This window comes from Thermobia domestica, chromosome 9 (assembly GCF_964235325.1).
Source record: "Thermobia domestica chromosome 9, izTheDome1.hap1.1, whole genome shotgun sequence".
Classification (NCBI taxonomy): Eukaryota; Metazoa; Arthropoda; class Insecta; order Zygentoma; family Lepismatidae; genus Thermobia; species Thermobia domestica.
Window position 1 is genome coordinate 8,309,815 of NC_137462.1, and position 14,734 is coordinate 8,324,548.

At 36.4% G+C, this 14,734-nt stretch overlaps 1 protein-coding gene across 4 annotated transcripts in view; it reads left to right on the forward strand.

The window, feature by feature from the left end:
- LOC145694385 (beta-1,3-glucosyltransferase) overlaps positions 1-14,734 on the forward strand; it is a 275,902-nt gene that overhangs the window by 137,040 nt on the left and 124,128 nt on the right. For all 4 annotated transcript variants that reach the window (XR_014132999.1, XM_081770560.1, XM_081770559.1 and 1 more), the window contains exon 2: positions 1,674-1,736. Coding sequence is in view for 3 of the 4 variants with exons in the window: in XM_081770560.1 (XP_081626686.1) it covers positions 1,674-1,736 (63 nt within the window). In the remaining variant the exon portion in view is untranslated. The remainder of the gene's footprint in view (positions 1-1,673; positions 1,737-14,734) is intronic.

Sequence of the window (14,734 nt, forward strand, 5' to 3'; positions counted from 1 at the left end):
ACCCTCAAGCATATTTATATAGATTTTTAATCCCCCCAAATATTTCAATGACGCAATTTGCGTCATAGTCCCCCTGGCTTAGTAAATTTAGCTACCATGATCATGAAGTCTATCTCCAACAAGAAATATTTATTTTAAATAAAACACTTATGACAGATATTGCCCCCCAGTGCAAATGCACGTGTTGCACATATGGTAGAGCCAGCAATGCATATCATATATCTAGTCGACAAATTATTTATATGATATTCAGAAAATATTAGTAGGCAAATTAGTATTAGTTTTTACCTTTAGACAAGTTATTTGCATTTTATACTGTTCGTGATATTACTTTCGTACTTATTAAAGGCCTACTTTCACGAAAAAAAAAAAAAACAAATGTTCATTTATACTTTTATTTCTTCGTTGATATTGGTGAAACAGTACAGAAACACGGATTATTAGTAGGTACGCTACTCATATAAATTGTAAAATATGTGTACCGTATCAGTATCTAGTGTTTAATTTATGTTGCATTTTATGGTAATTACACCTACATAAAAATACTTCAGACTTAAATGACGTAAGATACATTACAAATGACTATTTGAAAAAAAACGAAATTTAGAAAAAAAACGAGAGGCAATTTTTTTTTTCTAAAAAAAACGTACATTTCTGAAAAAAAACGAACGGTTTTTTTTCTATTTACAACACTATCTGTAGCCCATGGCGGCCTCGGGTGAAGGTATTGCTCCCTTCAGCATACGATGTTGCCTCAGGTAAAAAGAAAGTTTGGCAGCGTATAACGCCCTCAGGCGGGATATGTTATGCTTCGGAGCTCATAGAAGCCTCGGAAGTAGATATTGAAGGATAAATCTCCGTAGCCCATGGCGGCCTCGGGTGAAGGTATTGTTCCCTTCAGCATATGATGTTGCCTCAGGTAGAAAGGAAGTTTGGCAGCCGATAGCGCCCTCAGGCTGGATATGTTATGCTCCGTAGCTCATAGAAGCCTCGAAAGTAGATATTGAAGGATAAGGTGAAGGTATTGCAAGTGAACGATCAGTACTAGCACTGGTAATTTCTTGTTTCCGTCCTGCGCTTTTACATCCGTCCTTTTGGAGGGAGAACTTGTGGATGGGATGTCGTTTTTTTTTTTCGTGGTTTTCCATGTTCTCTTAGTGTCTTCCTGAAGGTGTAGTCTCCTTCTGTCGTCTGCCACTGTTTGTTAATATGTCGAAAAACACGGGTTCATAGTGTAAACATGTGGCTTATAGTACGTGTGGGTATAGGACCCTTCCAATATATTCACTTTATTAGTAACTGCATTATGATTTATTTAATTCATATTTCTCACAAAAAATAAAGTGTAGTTTGCCTATAGGATTAAGCTTGTTATGATAATGGAGACTTGTGTAATGAATCACAGTTAAAAAATATAGTTAGTGGGAGGGATCCGGTTTTTCTGTTACCTGGTGCACTAATAATTCCGTTACTGATTCAATGTGACTTTTTCAAGAAATATGTAATAAATGTTTTGATAGACCCGTCTGATAATCGGTTAAAATTAAGATACTGTGTTACTATTCTCTTCTGATTATTATTATTATTATTATTATTATTATTATTATTATTATTATTATTATTATTATTATTATTATTATTATTATTATTATTATTATTATTGTATTTTTCAGGAGGATGTCGTGGCCTTACTGCAATAGTTTTTGTCTGTGTTCTCTGTACAATAGACGGATTGGGTGAGTACATAAATGCTTTGTTTTTTAGTTTCCACAGTCTATGGCATGTTTGATTCCTGATATCACAAACAATAAATATGCAGACGTACTTTTTCAGACGTTCGTTCAAACTCAAGTTCTGTGGACTGTACAAGGAACACCCAATCAGTTTCCAACAATGTCGGTAAAGAGTAGCGCTGTCGTCAATGTTCGTCTTGACGTCACAAGTAAAGGACAGAAGACTTCACTCGTTATGAGTCTTGAAATGGAGGCTTTAGAGAGTAGAAATAAAACTAGTAAAATGCGATAAATATATTGAATCCAGTTACTAAGCTAGTGGTTCATATTGAAAAAAAATTGTTGGTTCGATCTCAGCTGGCACCAAGTGAACTCTATGGAGGACAAACACCGTGTACGTGGGTTTTCTCCGGGTTCTCTTGTTTCGTTCCACTTTATTCATTCCACAATTTCATTCATTTCTCATCACCACCGTCTCCTTTAGCCTACCCGGCGTACCCGTGGGACGTAAAACTGAAAGACTTCATTTCATTTTTTCCTAGTTTACCATCCCACGATTATGCTCCGAAGCTAAAGGAGACAGTGAAGATGAAAATGAAGAACATGGGATGAAACGGGGAAAACCCGAGAAAACTCACTCACATAGTGTTTGCCCAATCCAAAACCCACTTGACAAAAGCTGGAATCGAATCAAGGACTGCACCAAAGGTAACCCACCGTGGCTGTTGATATATCGATTAAGTTAACGATATTTTGTAGATACGCTTTGGACCGTAACTGGAAATCGAATCGGATACCTCTGCACCGAGAGCGCGCACTAATAATTAAACTAGCGAGGAAGAGATAATAGATAAGTGTTTGTTTTGTGTTGGTAATCTTAAATCCAAGAGTAGTGTGGCAGCAAAATCGTCGACTATCTTATCGATGTTCATGTTTCCCTATCACTACTCCTTTTTATTCCCCTCTGCGTGTTGTTTCCTGGGAAAGAGAGCAGAGAACTGTGACGTCTCAGACCATTAAGTTAAAAATGACTTATTAGTATCAGCTTTGTAGAAGTACATTCAAACGTATGTGTAGGCAATACTGAGAGGTGAGATATTTTATTTGACATCTACTCTATATATTCTACGCATGCGTAGACTTGGCTTTTCCCAACAGACATTTCACCGTCTTTTCCGGAAGGCAGTAAAAAGGTTTGTTGCGTGGCCCACTAGAAAGGACTCTGTTTTTCTGTCTTCTTTTTGGTTTGTGGCTGTCTTGTAAGCCTCGCTCTATGTGAAACAAATCACCAGCATCCGTCTCAATTGAATCACGAGTTGGTGTCAAGGTTTCTCAGAGCCAAAGGGGCGAGGGTAGGTCCCCGGAGAGTTCTTCATCCGCAAAACAAGTGACAGAGCAAAGTGCTGCAGTCGGGTCGAAAATCGTGAAGTGGAACCAACACTACGAGACACTTGGCAGCCGCTTTCAAGAATCTATGACTGGGCTTCGCCTCGGTCTCTGCAAAGGAATTCAACCCTCCTCTCTACACTCCGTTACCGTTTTCATTTCAAGTGTCACCATTTCGCTCCTTAGCGGCAGAACAAAAGTCAACTGCTTTCTCAAAGATATATTGGCTATGGCGAAAGGGGAAACCAATAAAAGAGCTGATAGAGTTAAAGGAAAGGTTACTTTGAAAACAATTCACGATCCAACGAGGAAGGGAAATGGAATTTAAAATGGAATCGTACAACAATCACATACTCCGCAAGGGGACAAAGACAAAATACATTAAAGTCGCTTCACTTAATATGTCAGAAATCAGAATATTCATTAGACAAGAGAAAGAAACACGAAGGAAATAGTGGTTCAGTGATAGAGCGCTTAGCTGTGTTGCAATCCCAAACATGTTTCAAATGATTATTTGTGCAATTATTCATCCGAGCAATTATTCCTTATTCAAATATTTATCCGATGAATTACTTCTTACTCAAATATTTATCCGATTAATTATTTCTTATTCAAATATTTATCCGAGCATTTTTTCCTTCAAATATTTATCCGATGAATTATTTTATATTCAGATATTTATTCGAGCAATTATTTCTTATTGAAATCGTCTATATCTCATCACAGAGTGTCGTTTCTCAATGTTTCTAACGTTTCATGAGAGCAAGTCCGGAAACAGTAATTTCCGTAATGTTTTATAATTTTCAGTCAAATGTGTTAGATAGAATACTGTTTCTGGAATAACAGTTTGAGGTTAAGAAAATAATCTTTTAATTGCTCTTCTGGAGAATCAGAAAAAAATGAGATAACGATACTTTGTGATGAGGTCGACGAAAAATCCGAGAAATTATTATTATTCAGATAATTATCTAAACAATTGTTTATTATTCAAATTAATACCCGAGCAATTATTTCTCATTTAAATTAATATCCAAGCAATTCATTCGTTACTCAAAAAAGTACTTGAGGAATTTTTCCCTATTCAATTTAATATGCGGAGCAATTATTTGTTATTCAAATAATATCAGGCTAGTGGGAATGAAATCTCAATTTTGATGTCTGGTAGGACTCACCTCCCCAAAACAGGGATGGACTAAGGTTACATGTCTGTCGTCATAAAGTCAGTATACGTACAGAAAATAGCCTAGGGTGCCCAGACAGTCAGGAGCCAGGGTGTTGTTGAACAGGGTTGTATAAAAGCGCACCATGGAGAACATGCCTTAATCATAGTCTCCCTTAGCCTAAAAGGGCATATTCGAGGTACGTTAAACTGAAAATATTTTATTTCACATTATTGATAATAGCATTCACTTCATTCGATTACGATTTTACGTAGGCGACATCTGTTGACTGTAGATGTTCCAAGAACTGAAATGTGTAAAGGATCACCATTATATAGAACAGCGTTTCCCAACCGGTGTGCCGCGAGGAAATCGAAACAAAATTATTAATTCTATAGCAACCAAATTGCAAGACATAGAAAAAAATGTATATTTTTGTATTTCACATTACTATAAATTTCTACCATGGAAAAAATATTGTAATTGTAATAGTATATTATTCTATTACTGTGTAGCAGACAGTATTTCGGCTTGTACACATTTCCACGATTAGCTGCTATGTTACGCTTCAATTTTGAGTCATACTAACACCGAGAAATGGAAACACTTGTACGGTACGCCTCAAGTGAACGTTCGTAGAACACTCATTCGCACGTGAATGACAGAACAACACTTTGTTCAACAGCTGTGTTTTGACTTCGACGCATCGCAAGCTGTGTGATTGCAATAATATGCACCGGTTTTGGTTTAAACAGCAAAGTTAAAAGTACAAGACATTTGTTTGTTCGTTCGTTATTTAGTGATCTTCGTTCTTAGTGAAAGGTTGGATACAGTTTTCGAAAAAGAAAGCGTATTTTTAAAATCTGAGTCCTATATTTTATTGCAATTGTTTTCTATTTTAAAATTAGAATAAAAAATAAGCATAATGAATTACCATATGGGGAAAACCAGTAATCGAGCTTTCATCTTTGTGAGAAGGAGATCAGTAATCACAGAAAAAAAAATACCATGGTATTTTATATTTGCAAATAATAATAATATCTATGAGTGTGCCACGAGAATTCAAGTTACACCCGTAGTCATGGTGGAAAGACTACAAGGTGGTTGCATGCGCATGTCGCCTGGAGCGCTGTCGTGGCTGTGACGTCATCTGGTTTGCAAGAGACAACGGGAAAAGGCGCGGCTTTAAGTGACAAGTGGAAATTCTTTGTTACTTTGTTCTTTTAAATAATATCGAGGATGCCTAACTGTGCAGTGTACGGCTGTAGTAATTATTACAGAAAAACTAAGAGAACTAATATAAAATACTTTAGATTTCCTCAAAAAGAGGGGGAATGTCTCCAGAAATGGATTTTAGCTTGCAGGCGACAGGACAAAATAAACCTAAAATATGGTAAGTTTTACATAAAAGTAATAAATAAATGCAATGTTAAATGAAATTATAAAAAAGCGATTCATTATGTAGTTTCTTTTTAGTATTAATAGTCTAGTATGTAATAATAGTATATAGGGCTACAGTAGCTGGTGTTGATTCTGCATACAAAAATCCAATAGTACGATTTAAAAGACGAACTTTCAGGCAAGACCCGGATTCGAAATCATGAGGGAGGGGAACCGATAGAGGTGATCATTTCTATTATCATTTCCTTCTACATAAGATATTGAGATAAAATTTTCCCCACAGAGGCAGGCATGTAACTCGAGAAGGGAGGCACGATGATCTAGGAGGCTTACTTCCCTCGTGTAACGCATATGGAAAGCATTGAACGCGTTAAAGTAGTTCAGATCCCGTTTCATTCTGGAGGTCTGCATTCCCTGTAGCCTCGGTGCTAAAACGGGACGTTGCACTTCAATTAACTAACGAATGGAAGGTTCGTAATAACGATTAACGGTTACAAAGATATATAACAATGTATTAGATCAAGAGAATAAAGTATCCACCTACCATGTCAGGGCGACATTACCGGGACATTTTTACACTCAGATTTTGAAATTTTTGTTCATTTCAATCATAACTTTGGATAATTACATATACATATTTAGGGGCCTCCTCCAGAATTACAAAATTAAGAATGACTGCAGTAAATTTAAAAATATGGTAGATTCTCAACCAATCAAGGAAGCACGGTGGCTCAGTGGCAGAAGGCTCACCTCTGGTGCAAGGGATACTGGTCCGCTTCTCGGTCAAGTGAGTTTGTGGTGGAGAACATCGTGTCCGCGAGTTTCTCGGTGTACTCCCCCATTCTCATTCCACCAAATTCCAGATAATAATTCCCTTGCATTTATCTTTTGTCTTCTTTAGCCCACGGGGCAGAAAATAGAAAACTTATCAAGAAAATTATGTAATTTTATGGTTTATATGTCTTTTAGTCTAGCTCTCCTAACACCCCTACATTGTCTTCACCTACGCCTAGTACTTTGTTTCTTGCTTGAAATAGTCAAGTTGCAATTTCTTTGTTTGAGGTGCTTTGTATATACATATTTATTTCTATATATTTTTTTAGAACACAATAGTATATGTAACGTTTTATTTCTTACAAATGTTTAATAATACAGTTTGTTATGGCGTAAATTTTGACACTAATATTCAGAGAACTGCCAGTTTCACCAAACCTTTTGTTTAAATACAAATTCTATAAATAAGCGATCAGCGACTTCAAATAAGATGATTTTTTTTATAAATCAAAAATAAAAACGATGTTTAAAATATTAAATACGTGCGTTCCTTCTCAATAAAGTTTTTAACCTCCCCTGAGATTCTGACGAAACTTACGTAGGAGCAACCTCTTTAAACAAAAAACTTTCCAAGCATAACGAAGATATACGTACGTGCATTTCTGTTTACGAAAACCATGAATTCTCCCTTGAGATATTCTCAAAATTTATATGGGGTCATCAGTAAAGAATTCTCTTTCAAGCAAAATAATAATAATAGTAAATCAAAAGTGATCAATGTGTTACGAAAATATACTTAAGCATACATAAATATATAATAATGAAATGCATTAACGACACAGTGTGTTATAGACTATTCAGGCCTATACATAGTCAATTATATTACTTCAGATGTTAAAAAAGAAAAGAAAGAAAAAGCAGAAAATGTAGTGAGCAATATTGGCTTATTCAAGCTTCAAAGTTGTTTAATAACCGATATTGCTGTTTATTTTGCTATTGTAAATATCTTCCTTTGAATTCACTTAACTTAAGCATTGATTACATTACGTTTATGTAATTATTGTTTGTACTAAAATTTTTACTTCGTTGGAGATCACTATAAATAGAAGAAAAGTTTGCGCGTAAGATACCAGCGAGCAACCGCTTGTTAAAAGTTCATCTGACTCTCGCTGGCCACGTCTGCGACCAAGATGACGTCATGCGCCAGAGCGACAAGAATGTAGCACTGCATTGCATCCACCTTGTAGTCTTTTCACCATGCCCGTAGTGTGCCGCAAGTTGAAAAACGTTGGGAAACGCTGATATAGAATGTGCAGTAGGTTTAAAGCATATCAGTATTAAACAAGGATCTAGATTTACCATTACCTCTGTATACAAAGAAGTTGAAAAATATATTGTACTAGAATGTGAATACATGTATTTGCATATACATGTGTAAAGCAATTATTTGACTTTTAATGGTTTCTTTACTTAAAATACTCTTCACGTTTAACGGTTTTATACTCTTACGATAGTTATTATTGTCTTTGTCAGATATCTACAGGAATTTTGTCAGTATCATTATATTTACTATTATATATAATAATATAAATATTATATAAACTATCTATATGATGTACCTTTTGTAATTGGAGATTCTATTCTCCGTTGAAGGACAATAAATAAATAAATTTCACGTTTATATATATCATAGGGAGAGAGAGACGGAAATTCACAAATAATTTTTAGCGATTTTTTGTCAACTTTTTGGCAACAGTGTATTTTGATACGTCAGTGATAAATGCCCAGTATTTGATATGCCGCGCCGTGATTGCAATATACTCGTAATAAAGCTATTAATACATTGAGCATAGATGGAAGTGAAGAGTTTTAGATTTACGCTTTCTCGTGCTAAGTTGACTCAGTTCATACGATGAAAATATCTGCTAGATGTTTGTTATGTCCACATATTTCAACTTGAAAAGAATGTACTAAAAAATAAAGCAAATGTGCTTCCGGTGTTTTAATGCTGCAAGCGAATTGTATGTCAGCAATTATTGAAATTAGTGCTGTGTGTCAATATTGGTTTACAGTTCAGCTAACAGCATTACAGTTAAAATCAAGGCTTGTAAACAAAACATTTCCTTTCATTTTTTCCCCTCGTATTAATACTGTTATATATGATATTTATATAACCATCTGAAATTACGTTGATTACAGACTGTTGAGTTCATGTTTTCATTGTTGTGTTCATATGGTGTATGTGCCTGTGTGTGTCTTCTCGAAGGGGGAGATAAAATCCAACATTTAATGTTGTCATTGTGGGTATTTTATTTTCTTATCATTCGCAAAATTGCATTTATTCAGTTTTACTGATTATTTGCTGATTTGAAAACAGGCACTTGAATCTCTTTCTAATTTAGTTATTTAGTTTGCACCAACGTTTACTTCTTGATTAATGAATATGCCAGGCCAATCTGATTAATGTATATACCAGGCCAATCTGCTGGGCATTTATCATCACAAACCAGTGTTGCCACAGTCCTAACTCTGGAGTGGGCTGAAAAATAGTACCAAATTGAAACTAAAAGGGCTGAATTCATTGTTTTATACTATCGGGGGTAAAAGTGTAGGGAAACGCGGGGGGACACCGTCTCCCCAATTCCAGAAAATATCTGTGGCGTTCCCCACTTCTAAAAAATTACAATGGGCAAAGATAGGCACGGAGGACAGCATAATGCCATGCGTCCCCCTACCTTTTTCAGATCCACTTTTCCTCCTGAGTGTAATATATGGTTCTATAATATTAAACTAAAAGAGTTAAAGTTCTATAACACAACTTTCCCCCCTTTTCCAAGAGTTCAAATCAAGAAAGTGCTCTTTTTAAAAAATAATTTTTAAAAACATTCAAATAGGACGACTAAAATTTTGTATCACACCGCTTCTTTCTCGTCTCCTTCCTGCGCGGCGAGGATGTGCCCATCTAGCGTCATTTGTTTCCCGGTATAGTTCGAATTACGAATTTTCTACACAAAGTTCGTAGCTTCATGCGGTGCAACGTCATAGAAATGAATGTTTAAGAGTCCAGAGTCCAACACACAGTATGAGTAACGTGAGTTGTAAGAAAAGCCTTACTGTCATTTTTGAAAATGTGACTAGTATTTGTTAAATGGTGCTGAATTGGGTAGAATTGTACCAACTTTTTCACAAAAGGGGCTGAAAATGCCAGCGTGGTACTAACTGGCCGACGAATGATAAAAAAGGTCTGAATTTGGTACGATTGTACCAAGTGTGGCAACACTGTCACAAACTATACTGACCGCGACGATTTGTGAAGGCTCTAAACGAATAATAGAACTGCTTTCCGTCACGTGTGATGTATCGGAAAAGTTCGGTGCAGTTCGTGCAGCTGCCTTCGGAACGCACGCTTCAGAAAAAGTGGAACACCAGAAATCAAACGAGACAACAAAGAAACAATGTTGTTAAACTTAGAAGACATTGCAAACGAGCAACAAAAACAGTACTTAAAGAACTATAACACGAACTTTAACAATTGTTCGAATTAAATCGTAACAATAATAATAGTAAAAACATAAAACAACAACAACAAAATGAATCTTAGCGGCAATCTGACAACATCGTCCCATCAGGAGATGTTTTCCGTATAGCGTGAGTAGCGACACTGGCAAAACTTCATGGGTTAGGGTTGACGACTGGGACACACCTTCGGATCGGTAATTCTAGGTCAAGGTTCACGAGTCCTCACGATCATTATAATAACCCTTGTGAATTGAAATGGCTTAGTTATTAAAACTTAATTATGATATACAGGGTTTGAACGATGAAATTACAATACATAGTTTGTAGGTACAGTCTTTTAGAACGGTGTTTCTTCTTGTTTCATAGAAAATAAAGCAGCAATTTGTTGTTCGAATGAGGACCTTTTTCGATTCGTGTAGCATAGAAACACCAATTTTGAGCAATTTCTCTTGCAAAATTGTGCCTAAGTTCTATTGTGATTCTTGAAAAGGTTAAAAAAAAAAGTTCGCTTCATAGAATGCAATAAAACCCTGCTTAAATTTATTTATTCAAACAAATGTAAACTTTATAGGAGGGAAATTCGAAAACATACTGGGCCTTATGCAGAGTCGTTTTAAAGCGCGATTAATGCCATACTAAAGAATTCGACTAACATAAGTCTCCTGCAGTAGTCAGTGGTTTAGTATGACGCTAATCATACGTTGTAACGACTCTGCATAAGGCGGACTATGTTTATGCATATGCGAAAAGTAATGGGGCGTTGTGTGGAACAGGCGAGTACGCAGTGAGCAGTGAAAGAGAGCTGTTGCAGTGTATTTGTCCACTTATTAACCCTCCGTGGCCATACTGGGGTCTGACACATCTCAGAGAAATTACTTCAGCTCTGATTTTTCCTGTTGTTTTTTGAAGCCTTTCTCATTCATGTAAATTCAGTTGGCAACACTGCCTGTTGTTGTGGCTGATACGCTGCGTCTATCACAGAATAGTAAAAACAACAAAATTTGCGAAAAAGGTATTTAAAACATTAAATAAGAGAAAAAAGTTTCCGTGGTCCATCGGATTCCAGAGTGATATCCGTGTCACACACACACACACACACACACACACACACACACACACAAAAAAAAAAAAAAAAAAAGCGTGACTACGGAAGGTTAAGTCTTCTGCCTTTCGGCAGGTCCTGGGACTAATGAGGGTTTTGTTTTCTTTAAATTTTAGATTTTAAATTGTTTCTTCCACGTTTCTCGATCTTCAGCTATCTCTTTTAACTCCCAATATTTTCTTTTATTCTCCAAATCATCGTCAGTTGCGTTCTTCTTCCTATTCTTCTTTTTCTTTCCTTCTATTTCGGTATGAAGAAGACAATTTCTTCGCAAGATATGTCCAATCCAATTGGCTTTCTATGAAAGATGTTGGCTAGAAGTGTCCTCTTCTCTCTTATCCGTTTTAAAACATCATTTGTTGCTCTTTCTGTCCATTTTATCCTTTCCATTTTCCTCTAATACCACATTTCGAAGCGCTCTAAATATTTCTTCTCTAACTTCCATAATGTCCAAGTCTCTGAACCATACAGTCCAATGCTCCATATATAGCACTTGACCAAGTTCTTCTTAAGGCCAATATTGAGCCTGCTAGTTAAGAGTGATCTTTTCTTGTTCAATGCTTCTTTGGCTTTGGCTATTTTTGACCTGTTCTCTTTGGTGCAGTAAGCGTCTCTCGTCAAAATACTTTACAAATACTTGAAATTATCGACCTCTTCAAGTTCTCTTTGTTCTACTCTGACTCGTAAGGGCGCATTTCCACGGGATATTTTCATGACTTTCGACTTTTTGATGTTGATTTCCATTCCATATAGTTTACTAGTGTCAACTACGATCACCTCCTATAGTCCCTCTTCGGTTCTAGTTATAATAACCGTATCATCTGCATACCTGATCTTGTTAATAATCTAAAGCAGTTAAAAATGAACTCTGTGACAGAAAATTCAGCGAAATGTGATGGGGTGTCCTCTATCGTGGAGACATCTGGGCACCAAATGACGTTTTCATTTTTACAGATTGCCTATCTTTGAAAATTTTAAGAAAATCAGTAGTTTAACCTTTTATGATTTTCTCTCCCATGGTGAGTCTATTTTCGAAAAAATAATAACGATAAAGTTTTCCGATCCATCCCATTACATACAAGCAACACTTTTTTTTCTAAAAATGAAAAAAGTAAGTTAATAAACTAAACTGTAAGTACAGAACTAGTAAGGAACGAAATTTCATTAGCATAATGGAAACGCTGGTCCCGCGTACAAGTTAGAAGAAGGGAAAATATCCGTTAACATACATACATACATACATAAGAAAAAGAAAAATAGAAGAAAAAAAACATTAACATCGATCGTGCTATAGGATGAAGAACACACACACACACACAAAGGACAAGATTTAATAAGACTTTTAAAATAAAAAGTCTAAAAAAAGAAACAGATATTTATAATCTGTATTTGAAGATGAAGATTTTACAAGAGAAGACATTTGTATTTCTTCTTTGAGATATAAAAGATGTCTGATACGGTAGGTTGGGGGGATGTCTCTTTCCGTAGAGCTTTTTTCTGTTTTTGTGAATGTTAACCATTGTGGAGTGTTCCAGTATAAGACTCTTCGAAAGGACAGTGAATGTACTTTTTTTTTTCCACCGCAAAAGGAAGACAACTGCTATTTGTACAACCTCTTATCTCCGCCAACAAAACTCTCTCTCTCTCTCTCTCTCTCGCACACACACTCATCTGTAGCGACAGACTCGCTTTAGAAACAAAAGCTTAAAAAAAAGAAAAAAAAGTGGTTCGCAGGAAACGCTGTCTACAATAGCCTTCTTATCGTGAACTTAGAGTGAATCTTAAAGGAATTTGGTTTAAGTTAGATATAGCAATAAGCAAGTGAGTTTCGTTTCACTCTGAAACTACCGTAGATTTCCAAATTATGCGAATTCCATACACAAACTTGAGATAGTACATCGGTAATTACTGGTTGCAATAGAGGTTTTAAGATCAATAGGATTTGTACAACTTGTAAAAATAAATAAATTAAAATAAAATAAGAATTTTAGGAATGATCCACAAAAATTCATCAAAATATTACGAACTTGGCTAATAATTAGTTTTTGAATCAGAGACCACAACATTTTTGAACGGCCCCTAAATCGAGTTTTCCTATTTTCTACGGAATAAGCACGTACTGAGTTAAGTGATAGTTTGGGTATGGCTACATTATATGTAGTTCTCAAGATATAAGTCCTAAAAGAATTTTTTTGATTGAAATATATTGGATCTTTTGATCCAAAAATAATTAATATGTAAACTTCCTGTTATCTATTCATATATCAAAAGCTGAACCTCTTGATTCAATTCACTTTTCTCGAGAGACCAAGTACAGTAGAAATGGGTGCTATCTGTAAGTTTTTTCACTCAAGAACTTTGATCAAACTAACCGTAACTACAGGGTGAGGCAAAAGTCTGGATACACCCCTATAAAAGTCGAACGGTGTGAGGAATCATAATGTCATTTGGTATGGGGTGTCTATAGGTGGGATTGCAACTTATAGGAGCTATGGCGACAGCGGCGGCCATCTCGAAATCGGCCATCTTGGATTTAGGTTTTGTTTTTCAAACGGGGAGGTGGTCATGTCGCATATCATTTTACACTGCCTTTTTCTGAGGAATACACCTGTGCAATTCGTTTTGCGATATCTTTATTTGTGTAGGATGCCATTGGTGTGTGTGCAACATACACAGGGTTGAACGCTGACTACCACCGGATATTACTGATAACCGGCGCGTACTGCCATGTGGACTTTTTACAACCGATGCCACAATTGCTGTTGCAGTCTTCTCATTGGCGGCTGTTCTTGGGCGTCCACTGCGTGGCTTGTCCGTCACAGAACCTGTTATACGAAGTTTATCCAGTAACTTGGAAACTGTCATATGTGAAATGTCATTTCTCTCAGGATGCCAGGCATTGAAGTCAGCAGCAATCACTTTGGTACTTCGTCCACCACTCATTAACACAATTTCAATGCGTTCCTCATGTGTAAATGCCATTGTGGATCACCTGCCACGGTAAAGAAACTTGATCACCTCCTTGCAATTTTAAACTTCAACAGGTCATAACTCTACCTAAAGAAAGGTATCGCAAAACAGATTACGCAAGTGTATTCCTCAGAAAAAGGCAGTGTAAAATGATATGCGGCATGACCCCCTTCCCATTTGAAAAACGTAACCCAAATGCAAGATGGCTAATTTCAAGATGGCCACCGATGTCGCCATAGCTCCTATAAGTTGCGAGCCCACCTATAGACACCCCATACCAAACGACATTATGATTCCTCACACAGTTCGACTTTCATAGGGGTACCTGTAGGGGGCCTTTGGCTTACCCTGTATAAAACTTTTTTCAACAAAAATCTTAACCAATTTCAACACAGCATCTGTTGTGGTGTTTCATGGTCTAGCCCAAAGATTACCATCAGATCCCAAAAAGTTTTATATGGGACAACCGAGAAAGACTCTTTGAAGCGATAAATGAATCATCAAACGAGGTGCAGCTGTCGTATATAATATCCCAATATCTCCTCATATTAGTAAACAGCAGCACGTGCTTCAGCACAAGCAAGCAGCCGACGAATGTCATCTCCGAGGGAACACGAAGAGATACGAAGAGAACCCCTTCAACTCCTCCACAACTGGTTATAAAAGCAGACACCTTGAGGCAAAAGAAA